Raw genomic sequence first — 16,988 nt, 5'->3', positions numbered from 1 at the left:
CACACCGGGACCATCTGCATCCTCAGAGACATGATGACAGTATTGCCTCCCCTACAATCTGACCTTTCCTGCTTGCTGACCTCCTGCAGGCAGCAACGACCCTGTCACACCAAAATCTTCCTCAGACTCCGAAGCATCACCAAGACCCCCAGACCACTCTTTGACTCCTCCTCACCCTGGGACAGCCACAGCCCAGGCCAATGGACACCACCCGTTAAGGCTGAAGCAGCACAAGCTCCCAACACACGTTAGTTCTGATCAGGGAGAAACGTTTTTTCCCAGTGCAGGCACAAAGACGAATTCTTTGCTGTTGCTTCCGAGCGGTTCTCCGATCCCTCAGGGCGATGACTCGGTGCTGAGCCAGGATTAAAAATGCTGTGTGCCCCTGGTAGACAAACAAAGCTGTGTGAGCTCCAGCGCCCTGGGATGAGGCAGGAGCCACACGGGCAGCGTGGCACAGCCCGGCTCTGGCACAGCACTGAGCCAGCCCCTGCACCGAGCCTGTCCCTGCTCCAGGGCACGAGTGTTCCCCGTGGTGCCAGCAACAAAATATTTTGCTTCTGAAGGCTCTGCAGGTAAACAAGCCCTTGATCCCTAAATCCCCCATTGCCATAGGAACAGCGTGTCCCCCATTGTCATCCAAGGACTGGGACAACTGCTCAGGCACACACCACGCTGTGGCTGCTTCCCCCATAAACACAGCTCTAACCCACTGGATGGGGCTGTTTTTCCCACGTTTTTTCCTAAGGGGGATGGATGATCTGCCAGCACTCGCTGTTCCAGGCTCCGGAGTGGCTGATGGCTGCCCTGCCCTTCACCAGGGCGATGCTCGGTGCCACCCTCACAGAATCTGTCACAGCCCCACGGATGGGACAGACCTGACCCCTGTCCCCACGGCTCAGGTGACAAGCAAGGGGCTCTTTGGGGAAAGGACGAAGGGAAAGGTGGTTTTCAGGGAAGGACAACAGACAGTCGGTGCCTGGTGAGCTCGGCTGGAGTTGGCTCTCACCACTGCTGAGCCTGGGAGCAGCACCTCCCCCTTCCCCACGGAGATCATCAGCATGCACCCTGGGAATAACCCAAAGCCTGCTGGGAGCAAATAATTAATTAACAAAACGAGGCAGCGGCTCAGTGGAAGGCAGCGAGGGCTGAGGGGATCACAGGGGCTGAGCGAGGCAGAACCATGGGACAGAGATGCCCCTAATGGCCATCCCAAGGGCAGCCAGGGGGTTAGAGGGACCCCAAAGCCCACCCATCCCCCCCTTTCCCAGCCGCCCTCCCTCTGCTTTCAAAGAATAACCCAGTTCTGCACAGCCGATTTCAATATTTTATCACAAATAAAAGATGAAAGTGAAATTAAGCCAAATGTATTCCATGAAATATTCAAACCATTTAGACTTACTCTGGGCCCATTTAAATGTTTTATTGGCTATAAAACACTCCCTCACAGGTCCTGGCACCAGGAGCAGACCCAGCCTGGCTCAGCACCATGGCAGTGGATGCTCCAGAGCCCAAACTGGCCTCACCAAGGCCAATTTCCCACCTGGCAGCACCCAGAGAGGCACTGACACAACACAGCTTTGTGCCCACAGCCCGACCTCCTGCATTTTCCAGCAGGGCTGCTGGAGCCTGGGAGACACCGGTGCCCTTCCAGAAGCATCTCCCAAACTCCACAGCCCCAGCACTCTCATGTCAGATGAAACAGGTGCAAAATTCCACACCCAAACTATTCCAAGCAGTATTTCCAACACCAGGGGGGTAGGAGAGCGGGGAAGGCATCTTCCCACCATCCTGCAAAGAGGATTAAACTGGTTAAGAGTTTTCTTAACCAGGCTCTGGGGCTTGCTGCCGCTCCAGCAGTTCACTGAAAGAGCAGCTCAAGCTTTGAGGACATTCATCTTGTTTCTCTGCCTCAGCCAAGGCAGGAAAGGAGTCCGTTGTCCACCGGGACCACCGCCTGCACGTGGGGGTTTGCATCTTCCTGGGGCACCGCAGAACTAGGGGTTATTATTTTTCAAATGCAGGAGGCAAAGAGAGATGAATAAAACACCAGCAGCTGTGAGAGGAGCGGGCGCAGCCGCCACGGGCACCGCTCGCAGCATCTCTTGGCAACTGAGCCCCTGCATGCAAATGACAGGCACCGCCAACTGCAAAGCTGTGAGTGTCCCTCTGCAAGGGAGGGAGCAGCCACTGACAGCAAAGCAGGGCTCAGCTTCCCAGGAAAAATGAATATTTACTCCCCTGAGAGCCCGTCCTGGGAGCGGGGAACAGGCAGCAGCAGCAGCAGCTGTGGAGAAGGCGTCGCCCTCAGAGTCCCACTCGACACAAATCACAGCGTGTTCCAGCTGACAAGCACTGCCCTCCCTGTGCGAGGGCACCGGGATCTGCTCACCTGCTGCTGCATCCAGGCACGCCTGGTCCCTACGGCACCAGAGACGGCATCGCATCCCATCCCTGAAACCAGGCAGAAGGGGTGGAAGCATTGCAGGAGTAATCAGGGAATCCTGGAATGGTTTGGGTTGGAGGAGACCTTAAAGACCACCCAGTTTCACCCCCCTGCCATGGGCAGGGACACTTCCCACTAGAGCAAGTTGCTCCAAGCCCTGTCCAGCCTGGCCTTGGACACTTCCAGGGATGGGAAGCTCCTCTGGGCAAATTGAGCCCAGCTCTCCGTACAGCAAGAAATGCAAAAATATGAAATCAGCTTCTGGCTGCTGTGAAAATCCACCCAGCACTGGGAGCTGCAGAACAAACCGATTTCAGACAAAGAGCTGCTGGAAATACACACAAATACAGAATGGTTTTTGTTGGAAGGGACCACCCTAAACCCACCCTCCTGCAGCAGATCCCCATCCTGACCCCACACACATCACAATGCTCGTGGCAAAGGAGAGACTGAACGCCCTGCCCAGTGCCAGAGTCCCTTCCCTCCAACATCCAGGGCTAATTTAGTATAGAAAGACACACTGAAATTAATTTATTTCTATTTCTTTCTTCTGGCCTAAGCAGCTCCCCTCCCACTTTTTCCAGACTGATCCATCAGAAAATGAGCCCTGCTAATGCTCCATGCCAACCGCTGAGATAAAAGCCAGCCCTTGGCTTCCAGGAGGCTCCAGGTTGCTCCAGCCCTTCCAAGAGGGGCATCACTTCAAGGGCAGGGATGTGGGTACCTGCTGGGAACTGGAGCATCGCCCCAAGGACAGGGATTTGGGGGCCCACTGGGGACCAGCAGATGCTCGGGGCATCCACTGCCCCCTCCCCTGAGCACATGGAGATCCAGGACCAGTCTTGGTGAACCCAAACCGTGGTCACTGTTCCTCTGCATGGCAGGAACACAGCTCCCCTCCTCCTGCAAAGTTCAGCTCGCTGCACGAGGCACAGGCGGCCACCCAGGGCCGATGGAAGGTGCACACACAAACACAACCAAATCTCATGATAAAAAAGAATAAAATGTTATACACTGTTGATTCCACCCCCTGAGTAGCACAGGGCTGAGTGTAATCAAGAAGTCCTTAGAGCTCAGGGCCACCGGTGGCAGGATTTATTGACAGCACAGCGGCCGCCCCGGCGGGCACATTAACTGGGCACGGCCAAGGCTGGAGCTCAGAGCTCGGAGCCTCCCGAGGGGACTGCGGCGGGGGGAGCAGCAGAAGCCCCGGGCACAGCGGTGAGAACGGGTGGGCATCAAAGCTGAACCTTCAAAGGAGACAGTGCCTGTGTCGGCTGCCTGCTCGGGGAGCCCGCAGCTGTGCCGAAGCACCGGGGCGGGCTCCCTCCTGCTCCTCCTCTTCCAGCAGCACCAAACTCGGTGCCAGGAGGATGGGTGCTGGTCTGCTCCCCCTCCTCGGGGCAGAGAGTGAGAAGCGACACCTCAACACCCCTCGGAGAACGAGAAGAGAAGCCGCCCTGCTCTGAACTCCACCAGAACGTGAAGTTTCATCCCCCCGATTAACACAGAAACCATCCCCCCTGCTAATGCAAAGAAGCTCATTAGCACCTTTTCCCAGGGAAAAAAGGCTCATCCTTAATTTTTTTTTTCCCTTTTATGTTCTTCTCCTTTCAGGTCCAATTAGTACAAAAATCTTCACCTGCCCGACCCTGCAAAGCTGGGGGCTGTGAGCAGCGGGCTGGGCAGCCCCAGGAGCCCAGATGTCATCGGGGACAGGGACACGGTGGGCTCCACGAGGCCCTTTGGCTTCTCTGCTTTGGCAAGACCTTCCTCCTGTTACTCGGCTGTCACGACAGGACAGAAGTCCCACTGGCTGCTCAGCTTGGATTTCTGTTGAGGTTTCTGCAGCGTTGCCAAAATTACAGCAAGAGGCAGCTCCTTCCGTGGCGCTGAGAAAAAGGGGATTCACACCCCCGAGGGCTAAACCTGCTCTTTTCCAGGAGCCCCTTCTCCCTGGAATCTGAACATATGAAGGCAGGAAAGCACACACGACCAGCCCAGGGAGCTGCTGTGCCCTCACCAGTGGGGATCTGTGGGCACAGCTCGTGAAAAGGAATAATTAAGCCCCTCCTTACCTAGTAATGGCTGGAACCCCTGAAGGTGACAACTGAGACCCAGACAGCAGAGACAGGGAGGGGTTTGCCCCCCAGCCCAGGGTTTTCTCCTCGGGGGGAAACAACACAGTAACTCCAAGGATGTTTCTGTCACTCCAAGTGACCCCCTGCTCAGGACCCCGCACCCACAGCATGGGGAGAGGTCACCCCAGCAGTGCACCCCCTGACAAATCCTCTGCTGTGGATACCCTGGCACTGTCCCGGCTGAATGATGAGGGCTGGAATTTTCTCCTACCCCTTTCACAGGAAAGAATGTTGAGGACTTGACACCTCCAAAGCTTGAAGCCAACAAGTGCCATTTTGATGCCTTTTTTAAGACTACAATCATCTTTATTTGCCCAGCATCAGTGGTTTGTTTTCCAAATATATTCAGATCAACATCCTTCTTTGTTTAAGAGATGATGATAAACAAACACAGTGCGGGAGGCTCTCCCTCACATCAAACAGTAGGAGGGAACAAACCTCGGGGGCTATTAGGAATCGTAATGCCAGATTAATTTTAAATGGATTTCTATTCATTTACATACACTCAGGCCTATGTAATCCATTAGCTTTGCGTGCATCTAATGGTTTGACATCCCTGAAAATGAGCAGTGGATCCTGGACCCCCTGGGACCAGGGGGTGGTTTGGGAGAGGAGGCAGAGAGCGGCTGGGCGGGCACAGGGGCTGCTCATCCCATCCCAGGGAGCCTGCAGGGACCAAGTGGCAAGAAGAAGAGTGGAGATGACCCCCAAAACAATGTCAGGAGTTGGGCAGCTCCGTCCCCACGGTATCCCCAGCTGGGATGGGATCCAGGGTCCCGGCAGGTCCCGGCTCCCGCAGCCAAACAAGGTCACACGTGCACAGGAGCGCAGCTGCCACACGCGCTGGCCTTGGGGAGAGGCCTGCGGTCTCTGCTGCCAGCAAGGCTCAGAGACTGCCACAAACCCTGCCAAACGCCCCTAAAGCACCAAAATAAACGCTCTGTGCTCACTCAGCACCTCCAAAACCGGCTGAGAGAGCTCATCAAACCCCGGCGACGCCCTCCCACCCCAGCCCTCCTCGCCTAAAACAGCCTCACCCCCTTCAGCCAGCAAAGCCCAAGCAAATTCGGGAATTTCGGAGAGAAGGAGCTGCCATGTAAGAGTTTTCTTATTAGAAAGACACAAATTAAAACCAGCAGAAGCCTCCAGCGTTGCCACCCTGGAGCATCATCTGCGCCCCGGTGCCAATGGCGAGAGGGACAATTACACAGCACCTGCAAACGGGATTATCTTAATGGGAACAGAGATGCACATCAAAAAACTATTTCCACGGCCCCCAAAAATTATGAGTGCCTTAAAAGGATGATAATAATGAGTTTTAGGGCATACACATGATCTTCTCCACTGCATAATCTGCCCATTTCAGAGCAATGTAGCTCTAGCAGCTCTGTTAGAGAAGTAAATTAACCCTAATTTGATTGCTTCTCAGTAACAGTCGTTTCAGTGCTCTAATCAATAAGTCACAGGGTTTTACGACTGCCCTTGGTATATCAATCATTGCAATCAGTAATAAAACGCTTTTCATTTGAAGAACACCTGAAATACTGTGTAATTACCTTTGTATAAAATTACAGACTCCAATTTACCCATTTCACCTGCTGCAGCCGACAGCCTCGCTCGGCACCAAACATCATTTCCTTCCCGAAGGCTTTCTGAGCCGTCCTTCATCCATCCCTTCCCCTTGTCACTGCAGCAGCGAGGTATTACTCACACCCCACAAAACAGCAGGTTACGAGAGACACCCATCTCCCAGAAATCCCTCAAGAAAGGGAGAGATCCAAGATCATCCTGCTGGGAAAAGGCATCACCACCAGCCCTTCACTGCACCCACTGCGAAAGCACCGCCACGGAGCCAAATCCATGGCACGGTGAGACGAGGCAGCCGGCGCCCTGGGAGCAGGGCAGGCAGGGCAGAGCACCTGCCCAGGAGCCTGTGGCACCAGCCAGACATCTTGGGGGGGGACAAACTCGCAGTCTGGGGAGAGCAGACGGTCAGGGGACTGGTGAGGGATGGGCAGCCCAGCCAGGAGTGCTGCTGCTCTGGGGGCAAGAGCTGCCTCATGTGCCCTGCACAACTGCAGAACACCTCCTTTGATGCCATCTCTGTAAAGTCACTGTCCCACTCCTCTGCTGTACCACCCCTGGGGTGGCAGCACCACACACCCCCTTCACCAGGGGCAGCCTGGACCACGCTGTCCCCAGACAGCCACAAGGTACTGATGGGGAAACACGGCCAAGGGAAGGTTTCAAGATCCCCAGCCAGCACTACAGTGTTCCTGCCTGGCCAGGGATGCTCTGGGCACACCAGGCCATTGCAGGGCATGACGTGTCTCCCCTTCTGCCCCCTCAGCCCCCCCATTATCCCCTCAGATTCCTCACTGGAGCCATACAGCTCCGACACACTGACTGCAGGACTCTCCCAGCACTGGGATGCTCCAGTCACTGCCAACAAAACAGACATTTCAGAGACCCCTCAGCACAACACACACCCCCAAGCCAGAGGGAGCAGGGACACCTGGCACCAGACCCCCATGTCAGCACCCCAAAGCTGCGCTAAGAGATGTTTCCAGGGGATTCTGGTTCAGTCAGTTTTGAGTTTGTTGTTTCAAGAAAAAAAAACAAACAAACAAATAACTCTTATAAACACTGAAAACGACTTAGGGAAATATTTTCCCTGGCAGATGTCAGGCCTCAGCAGTTCTTACAGGAATCATCCCCGGGATCCTGAGCAGAGGAGACGCTCCCCCATCCCCGTGCAAAGCTGTAACAAAGCGACTGCTGTGCTGCCTCCACTGCCATCAGACAGAGCCCGAGGTGGAGCTGACACGGGTCAGGGGGATGAGGTTTAAGTCCTTGGAGCAACATTTAGTTACTCCTCTGCAAAATCCATCCCTCACCTGCCAGACCCCCAGGCAGGGCCCGAGAGGCGCCCTGGGCACTTACCCTGAAGTCGATTCCCACCGTGGAGATGAAGCTGCCGGCCAGGAAGGCGCCGTCTTTGAACCGCACCAGCAGGCAGGTCTTGCCGACCCCAGAGTCACCCACCAGCATCACCTGGGAGGGAGGGAAGGGGGTTAGACTCCGGGTTTTGGGAAGGAAGGCCCCTGCAGCCATTACCCAGCTCCATCCCAGGAGCGGGCAGCAGATCCCACATGCTTGAGGGGAACAAAGCACATCCAAGAGTGATGGACCCAGGGGAGGGTTCAGGGGCAAAGGAGGCACTCATAGCAGAATTATTCCCCATCCTGCACTATGTGTGTCCCTGAGCACTAGCTCGAGGCACCTTACCCCAAGCTGTACCTAACAAGTCCTTCATGGGGGCACAAACACCCCCTGAAAACCAAGAGGTGCCAGCTGGGTGGCACAAGCTGTAACCCGATGGCTGCAGGGCCCACGGGTTCCCAGAACACCCACAAAACACCCCACCACTGTGGGGCTTTCTGGGAGGGTGGCACTGCCCATGGGGAGACTTCATAGGGTCCCCAACCATAAGTGCCAGCTCCAGGGGTGCATCAGCCCTCTGCAAGCAACTTGCTTCCGTGGGACCCACACGTGCCCACAGCTGCCCCCCCTGGTCCTCCGTGGATGCCAAGGGAGCAGGTCCTGGTGCCACCTGCCTCAGTTTCCCCACCCAGCAGCCACTCTGGAGGTGCAGACAGGGCAGGCACCCCCTGCCACAAAGAGACCAGGGCAGAGCTGAGCCTGCTCCCACATGCAGCTCTCCAAAACCTCTGCCCCAACCAACAGCCCCCTGCCCCCCGGGGCACCGAGCCCTCTCCCCTCAGCAGGATGACAGCTTCCCACCACCGAGAAATCTGGGACCATGGAGCTGCCTGAGCTCCTTCTGCACTGGCCACGGCAGGTTCCCTCTCTCCCAAGGTGCTCCCATCAGGCCATGACGGGAATTAAATGGCTTTGAGGCAGGGACTGCCCTGGGTCACACCAAACCCTCCCAGGAGCCACCCAAAGGGGCAAACGCCACCATGGCTCTGCCTGAGAGGTGGCAGCAGCCCCGGGTGCAGGTGTAGCTCGTTTTGGGGCAGGAGGGCTCTGCCCAGGAGGGCAGGATGCAGCCACAGTGCAGAGCCCCACACTGGCATCCCACAGGAGCACCACACACCGAGCCCTGGCACAAGGGGGTGAGGGCAGCCAGAGAGCCACGGCTGTATCGGTGCAAAGCCAAGGGAAGGGGGAAAAGTCAATTTTAGTACTAAATATTGGGGGGCTTTTAACTTTTCAGACCTCTCTCTGAAACAGGGGACCCTCAACAGCAGTTTCTCCCCTCTCAGCATCACCAGTGCCTCACCAGGCATGCACAGTGCCCGGGGCCAGGATGCAGCCCCATGCACAGGACTTGCATTTGGCCACTGCCTCGGGCACAGCTCAGGAGCCTCAGAAGAGGGGCAAGGGAAGGAGAAAGTTTAACAGACCAGGGTTTTACTGGATATACAAAGCAATTTCTCTCTGCCACTGGTTCAGAATCAGCCAGACCATTAGCAGAGGTTTTGGCTAACTGGGGCATTTGGGCTTCTCTGAGACCCATCTGGCTCATCCGTGTGCCATGGGGACAAGTCCCAGGGAAAGCCACAGCCTGGGCAGGCAGAGGTGAGCTCCAGGAGCCAGGGACCAGCGCAAACACGGAGGTGGCTCCATTTTAGGGAAGCTGTTAAACCATCACTGCAGCTGTATCAGGACCAACCGCCTACCAAAGCAACCAAACCCACTTCTGGAACACCCCTCACCTCCTACCCCACATCCCAGTCCTTAACACGATGGCCACACTGACTGCCACCGGCACTGAGCTCTCGACACCGCACAGCGAGGTAGGACCTGCCCCAGCAAAGCCGTGTTCTCCAGGCTCAGTCCCCCACGCTCGGCTACAGAGATCCGTGTTAGAGACAGCCAGAGCGTCTGCACTGAGTCGTGGCCTCAGGCAAAATCACTAAATGAGCCCCAGTATTGATAACTGAGTCCTAAAAAGATCTAGTGAGCTTCAAGCTGGGCTTACATCAGCTCGAATGATGAAATGGGGGGGGATGCAAATTAATTTGTTCTGTGACTCTCTCGGCAGGATTTGAAGCAGGGAGAAGAAGCCATCTGAGCCCAGAAAGCTAGAGACATCTCAGCAGCAGCCAGAGCAGACTCGATGCCACCCGAGGGGTGCCATCACCTCGCTCACAGCCCGTTTTCTGTAGGTTAAGGAGGAGCCGGGAGGCCACAGCAACTCCCCGGAGCAGCCTTTGACCATCACTTGCACAAGTCCCGCAGCAGCAGCCCCACTGCCGGGGGGCTCTGCGAGCGCAACCCCCGCTGACCCCGACCCTGCCGCCACGGGAGCCCCCGCGGAGACCCCGACCGGGTGGGCTGCGGAGGGACGGGATGCCGGGGCTGGGAGGGAGGGAGGGAAGCAGGGATGCAGGGATTCAGGGATGCGAGGATTCAGGGATGCCCGCCCGGTCCTGACCCCGGGAACTTCGGGGACGCTACAACCGACCCCGCACCCGCCTGACCCCGCGCCCCGGGCTGCCGGCGCCCTCCCCGCAGCACCCCCGGCCCCCGCACCTTGAAGGCGAGGTCGTAGAACTCTCCGCTGCTGCTCAGCGAGGGCCGCCCGGCTGCCGCGCCGCCGTTGCGGGGCAGCTCGGGGGCGGTGGCGGAGCTGCCCCGGGGCGCGGCGGCGGCGGCCCGGGGGGTGCCCTGTGCCGGGGGCAGCGCTGCCGAGGGCGCGGCACCGCCGCCTTTGCCACGAGCCGCCTTCTTGCGCGACATCGCGGGCCGGGGCCGCGGCCGCGCCGGGCGAGGGGGCGCGGGAGCCGCCGCCGCCCGGCCCCGCCCCCCGCGCCACTCCGCCAATGGCAGCGCCGAGCGGCCGCCAAGGGGCGTGGTCTGTGTCATGGCCACGCCCCTCCCGCGCCCCGCAGCGCCGGGACCGGGGGGGGATCGGGGGGTACCGGGGGGTACCGGGGGGTACCGGGGGAGACCTGGGGGGATCGGGGGGAAGCGGGGGCTGGGATTGGGGTGCGCGGGCTCTGCGGGAGCGAAGGGAGCCGCAAAGGTTGGGGTCACGGGCACCGGGGATGCCCGCACGCCGGGGATCAGCGCGGGGCCCCCCACGCTGCCCCCGCGCGCTCCATCCCTGGTGCGGCTCCCCAGCGCGGTTTGGGGTCCGTCCCGTTTAGGGGTTCCATCTTGTTCGGGTTTGCCACAGTGCGGGGCGGCCACGCGAGGCAGACACGGACCCCCTGCTGCTGGCAGCATCCCTCGAGGAATGCGGTGTGAGGGGGTCGTGGAGCAAGGTCGAGGCCACTGCGGGGACACGGCGTGGGGAGGGGAGCCCAGGTTCCCCCGGTCTGTCTCAGCAACTAATTTCAACGAGCAACACTTGGCATCTCTCTCTGCCCACAAATGTCACCCGAGGCGCTGGCGGGTCTCTCAGCCGGAATAAATGTCTTCAGCTCTGTGACAGATTCCAGTAGTGCAGCCTCGGCCTGCCTGTGAAGGGGGGCTTCAACAGGCTCGGCAGAGCAGGACTGGGAAATAAATCGCTGTGGTGAGAAGCCAGGCAGGCAAACGGTGAGGATGGAATAGGTGACAGCACTGGCACGGGGAGGTGACAGCGGGATCAGCATCCCAGCGATCCCTGGGGGCAGCACCGGAGCTCAGGTGACAGCCCTGAGGATGCTGAGGGGTCATTCTCACTGTGGCCATAGATGAGATTTTTCCCTTTGGGAGTATTTAAAATCTACAGTTAATCCCTTCTCGAGGGTTCTGAAGCACCCCAGGGGAGGAGCAGGAGGAACAGGGCTCTGATGGATTTGGCCATGGACAAGGAGAGTGGGCCAGCAGCTTCTGTGCGTGGCTCCTGGGAGAGACCCCCCTTCTCCCACCCTGAGTCTCGGGCATGGCCACGGCTGTCACAGGCTCCAGGGAATGCTGAGGAGCTCTGTGTCTGCAGCACTCCTCCAACACAGCTGAGGCTGAAGGAAAAGCTGTCACGGTGGAGGCTCATCTTCCCACTTCCCTTCATGTGCTCCTGATCCCAACCATCTAGCTGGGAGACAGAAGACCTTCCTGGCGGAGCAGACTGGATGCCAGGGTTTTGCACTATAATCTGATTTCCTGGGACAGCTGCAGTCAATAGAGGCTGAGGCCTCGGAGCAAAGTGCGGTGCTGGAACCATCTTTGGGGCTGCAGGTTTTAACCAGCCCCTGTGCTGTGGCCATGGTGTAGCTTCTCCCAGTGGTACCTGCCTGAAAGGAAGGGGGTACCCAGCCCTGGCACCTCTGTGTGCCTTCAGGGCACACCCTCACAGGCTGCCTTGCTGCTGCACAAGGATTTTCCCCTCTCCCATCCCCAGTTGATGACGATGGAAATCCCAATCAACAGCTCGGGAGCAAACAAAGCCAGCTGCTTATCGTGGCCGCATCAGGGCAACGCCGGAGGAGATGGCCCCTTATCAGCGCCAGCAGCTGGCAAGCGGGCCTGGAAAATTCTGCCTGTACCAAAGGTCGTGTGCTCCAGTGGCTGCAGCAGGGCTGATCCCCACGGCCCCTGGGCCCCCAAAATCAGAGCTCAGAGCGGCGAGAGGCATCTCCAGCAAGTTCCTCTCCTGTAGGAAAGGCGTGTGCAGAGACGCAGCCTGCTCAGAATCGCAGTCACGCCTGGAGATGTTGCTCCTCATATAGTTACAGGAACTAATCAGATAACGGCAGCTGAACTAAGGGGGATATATTTGCTAAAAATAGCTTAATGGAACAACAGACGCCTGGAGATGCGGCGTGCCTGGGGGAAGCAGGGCTGGCAGGGCTCTGAGCGGGGCTGGCCGTGCCAGTGGCTGCCTGGTGCTCACAGCCATCTACGTATTTGTAAATTTGTTTTTAAGGGTAGAAAATCGGCTCGTCCACACCAGGTGGTCAAGGTAAGAGGGATGCTGTGCTGCCGTATGGGGGGCTGTGAATGCAAGCACGGACAGGCATCTGGTGCCACCAGTGCCACCTGTGCCAACGGCCATGGGGACAGCACCTGCCCTTGGCTCAGCCACCCCTGCTGGGGGACAGAGCTCTGCACGGGGCTGGAGACGCGATGAGCCCGCCTGGGGCCGAGCACCGCGCTCTGCCCAGCTGCTCTGCACAAACACTCTGCTTCGGGGGTTGAAATCTGGCTGTTTTCTTTGGCACGGGGCCTCCCAGGGTTCTGTGTGCCAGCAGTTGCGCGCCGTGCTCAGAGCCAAGCGAGATATTTCGGTGCGAGGCCATCTCTCCCTCCTCCCGCTGGCCCAGGTGGTTCCATGGCTCGTGCTGCAGCTGCCCCCGCGCTCCCTCAGCTGCTCCAGCCCCTGCTCCTGGTCAGGATGGAGCCATTCCTCTCTGGGCAGTCTGGGAGCCCGCCGAGCCTGCTCTCCTCCTGGTCCCAGCTCCTGGTGCCAGCTGGGATGGAGCAGAGGAGTCTCTCCAGCAGGCAGGCTGCAAGGACGAGCTATTCCCATCAGACACCATGTCGGCTGCGCCAGCTTGGAAGATATTCATCTTCCTTGCCTGGTGGCTGTAAGAAAGATGGTGCAGGCTCTTTCCACGTGCTCCTCATTGTGCCTCTGCTGTCACGCACTGCAGTGCCACCAGCCAGAGGTCAGGGGGCTTCTCTGACCCCCTGTACTGGGCACTGGTGAGGCTTAACCTTGAATCCTGGGATCAGTTTTGGGCCCCTCAAAAAAAGAAAGACATTGAGGCATTGAGGGGTGGGAGCGTGTCCAGAGAACGGAGCAGAGTTGGGGAAGGGGCTGGAGCAGCAGGAGGGACTGAGGGAGCTGAGGGGGCTCAGCCTGGAGAAAAGGAGGCTCAGGGGGGACCTTCTGGCTCTGCAACTCCCTGACAGGAGCGGGGAGCCTTGGAGAGTTGGGCTCTGCTCCCAGGGAACGGGGACAGGAGGAAAGGGAATGGCCTCAAGTTGTGCCAGGGGAGGGTCAGGTTGGATATTGGGAAAATTTCTTCATACAAAGGACTGTCCAGCCCTGGCACAGCTGCCCAGGGCAGGGATGGAGTCCCCATCCCTGGAGGGGTTTAAAAGCAGCTGGGGCCATGGGTTAGTGGTGGCCTTGGCAGTGCTGGGGGATGTTGGACTCAGTGATCTTGGGGGGATTTTCCAACCCAAACAATTCTGTGACTCTCCTAATCACATGTAACTCTGCCAGCTCTTCCTGCTCTCTGTTCAGCTCCAGGTCCTCTGCCAAGGGCACACACAGCTCTGGCTCCAGAGTGGCTGAAGAGGAAGAGCCTGAGGGCAGTGGGCATCACCTGGATGGGAGGTGCAGGAGGGCAGCTGGGGACAAAAGTGACACCAAGCTCACAGGGCTGACTCAAGAATACAGAGATCATGATTTCACGTTGCAGATGAGCAGTCACCCATCAGAGATGTCAGACAGAGGGGACAGCTCTGCTGCAGCCAGCAGCTCCCCAGAGAGCAGAGCCAGGGAGGCAGGGAAGGGTGCACAGGGCACGGGACTCGGGCTGGAGCTGGACCCCAGCACCCTGCCAGGCACAGCAGGAGAGGGCTCTGCCACCTTGGGAAGGGCCCAGCCCACGCAGCGCTGAGCAGGCACCGTTCCCTCCCTCGCCAGTTATTGTTCTTCCCTCCCCACCGCTCACTTACCTCCCAACACTTCAATCTCATCGCCTTTGTCAGTGTCGCTGCCTTTTAATTGAAATTCCTCAGACATCTCCTCATCAGCACAGCCCATCAACTAGTTTTGTGTGGGAAGTCATTGTTTTCCCTCTGCAGCTGGGAAAGTTAAATTCCAGCGTTTTGCTGGGAGACTGCTTTTGTCTCTTCCCTTTCTTACGTTGCCAAGCCCAATCTTACATTGCAACCTCCTTCCTTTGTCTGGATATTCCATTTTCCATCTCTCCTCCACACAGTCCCTCTGGTTCCATCTCAGGCTCCTCCACTTCTCTGGTCCATCCCTGGTGGCAGTTCCCACCTGTGGCTCCCTCCAGCCTCTCATTGCCAAGGTTTTCCTGCAAAGCACCCGGGAGGTTTGGAGAGCCCAGCCTGTCACTAAGTCTTTGTTTCTTGGTGCTCAGATCCACAATAGCTCCACACAAAGGTTTGGACACCACAGAGCTGGGCAGTTACTGAAGTCTCAGCACGTGCAGCCCGGGGGCAGAGCTTGAGCACTCCTTCCCCCACCAAACCACCCCAATTAGCCCATTCTTCAAAGGACAAAGCCAAGGGAAGAAACCACAAGCACTCTCAACCTTGGCAGTGTTCAAGAGCAGGATCCACGCTGGCAACAAAGCCAGGGCCAAGACACCACTTCAGTGGGCAGCAGGAGGGTGGGATGTCCTCAGTGCCAAGCCAAGGGGGCTCACTCCCCTCCTCCAGAGCAGGGCAAGAGTCCTTTGCTGTAACACTGGCTGTCCTGGGCTCCAGCTGGTAAATGAGACACAGGGCACAGCTTCCCCCTCTGCCCTGCTCCGGGACTGGCACCCTGGGATTACCCATGGCATGGCACAGCACTGGGAAGTGGCAGCAACGCCCAGGGCTGAGCAGGACACAGTGCAGCTGCTGACACTGTAAAATACAGTGTCAAAATGAACCCCAGCAAACACCCCTTGCACCTGAAGGCTTTTGCTCCCTGCGGGTCGGTCCCACATCCCACTGGAACACGGGACCTTGGCACGTCCTCCAGCACTGGCACGTCCCCAGGGGCATCCCGAGGGAACCACGGTCCTGCCCTGGGCCCCCACCATCCCATGCACAGCAGGGGGATCGTGCCAGGTCCTAATGAGGCTGCACTGGCCTGAGGCCAGGAAATTAATTTTCCTTGTGCCAAGACCAGCACGAGCCAAGGTTTCAGGAGCAGAGAGCTGAGCACACAGTCACCCACAAGGGCTTTTGGATGGGATGAGGAGCTGGATGTTCAAAGGGTCTTTGAAACACATCCTACAGAGACAGAGGAAGGGCAGAGCACATGCCCAGCCTCCCAAATATGAGATATTTGCAGGCTGTTTGGTATATTTTAGATGCTTTTCAAACGTGCCTCAGCAGCATCAAATATTTTAGGAATATAATGTCTCAGCTTGAAAATATCTGAGGTATTTTGTAGCTGTATAGAGGTACGTCCCGAGGCAGGGAAGGGTTAGAGTGTGGTTGTGGATTCAAAAGCAAGGGGATAAATATCACAGGTGCCTCTGTTATCTGTGCACACTCGGCTGTTTCCATCCCAGAGAGTTTCACACTAGTCAGGCCACGGCTGGAGCACAATCCCAGCCAGTGGCCCCAAGCCTGGCACTGCCTCTGGAGCCACCACAGCAGAGCCCAAGGGACTGGAGCAAATAACCCCCCAAACCCCCTCATCTTTGGAAATTAGTTCAGCACTGCAGAGCTCGGGAGCTCCCATGGGCCAGCCCTGGGATGTGAGCAGCGCTCTGGGGCCTTGTAAAACAATGAACAGTGGTAATGAGTGAGCGGGGAAATGGGCAGAGGCTCATAAAGCTGCTGCTCCAGAGGACAAGTCACCCCTAAGGGCTGGTTGGGAAGGAGCTCCCGCTGGAGCATCACTGCTGGCACTGGGCTCACCAGCACTGGCCCCTGGGGCAGCAGCGGGTGAGGGTCTGCTCCGAGGGCAGATCCCATGGGAGGACAGGGAAATCCACCCCCTGAGTGAGCCACGGGGTGGGGGAGCAGCAGGACTGTCTGTGTCAGGAGCTGAGCTCCTGCTTGCCAGGGGAGATGCAAACGAGTGCCCACTGTGTGCTCAGAGTTCACCAGAGCTAATTGGTGGCAGGGGGCTGATGAGACAGGAGTGGGATCCCTCAGCCTAAGGATCAACAACTGCTGTCTTTGTGCTCCTCCTCTGACACACCTGACATTACATTCCCAATCTGAGCCATTACCCAGTGGCACTTCTCCAGGTAATTAGCAATCTGGAGGATGATGATGATGATACAGCTTGGAGTTTTGATGCTGTTTGTTAGTGTTTTCCTTGGAAGGCTGGACATTTCCTCTTAGCAAGACACTGGTAAGTTTGGGCAATTAGTTTTTATTTCAAGATGACAACGTGAGCAGCATGGCCAGCCTCTATCTGGCCAGGCACTTCCAGGCGCTCTGATCCCTCCTAGTTTCTAATCTAACCCTGCCCTCTGTCAGTGGGAAGCCATTCCCCCTTGTCCTTTAAAAGCCATGTGAATGTGGCCCTTGGGGACATGGGCTAATGGTGGCTTTGGCAGTGCTGGGGGAGCGGTTGGACTCGATGGTCTTAGAGGGCTTTTCCAACCTAATGGATTCTGTGATTCCTTGATTTTAGGGCTCGTTGCATCCTCTTTCTATCCCGGCGGCGGTGCTAGAGGGCGCCCGGAGTCCGCGAACCGCGGAGAGGGGCTGAGCCCGCCGGGTCCCGCGGGGCT

General features: G+C 57.7%; 1 protein-coding gene and 1 long non-coding RNA gene across 4 annotated transcripts in view; one reads left to right on the top strand and one right to left on the bottom strand.

The window, feature by feature from the left end:
- The window catches only part of RAB26 (RAB26, member RAS oncogene family), a 26,279-nt gene extending 15,923 nt beyond the window's left edge, over positions 1-10,356 (bottom strand). Inside the window, exons 1-2 of one of the 3 annotated variants that reach the window (XM_027897294.1) lie at positions 10,150-10,356; positions 7,531-7,641 (exon numbers count right to left, since the gene is read on the bottom strand). In XM_027897294.1, coding sequence (XP_027753095.1) covers positions 7,531-7,641; positions 10,150-10,356 — 318 coding nt within the window. Of the gene's footprint in view, positions 1-7,530; positions 7,642-8,829; positions 8,960-9,017; positions 9,254-10,149 lie in introns of those variants that run through there. The other 2 variants (XM_027897295.1, XM_027897297.1) reach the window with 2 other exon arrangements.
- Positions 9,301-9,811, top strand: LOC114064340. The gene is made up of 2 exons (XR_003572727.1): positions 9,301-9,573; positions 9,659-9,811. It is a non-coding gene; the product is annotated as an uncharacterized LOC114064340 (long non-coding RNA).
- Positions 10,357-16,988: the final 6,632 nt, after the last annotated feature.

Source organism: Empidonax traillii, unplaced genomic scaffold (assembly GCF_003031625.1).
Source record: "Empidonax traillii isolate 1590-97213 ecotype Southwest subspecies unplaced genomic scaffold, ASM303162v1 scaffold534:size827195, whole genome shotgun sequence".
Classification (NCBI taxonomy): Eukaryota; Metazoa; Chordata; class Aves; order Passeriformes; family Tyrannidae; genus Empidonax; species Empidonax traillii.
The sequence above is the reverse complement of the archived record's forward strand: the minus strand, read 5'-3'. Positions and strand labels throughout refer to the sequence as shown.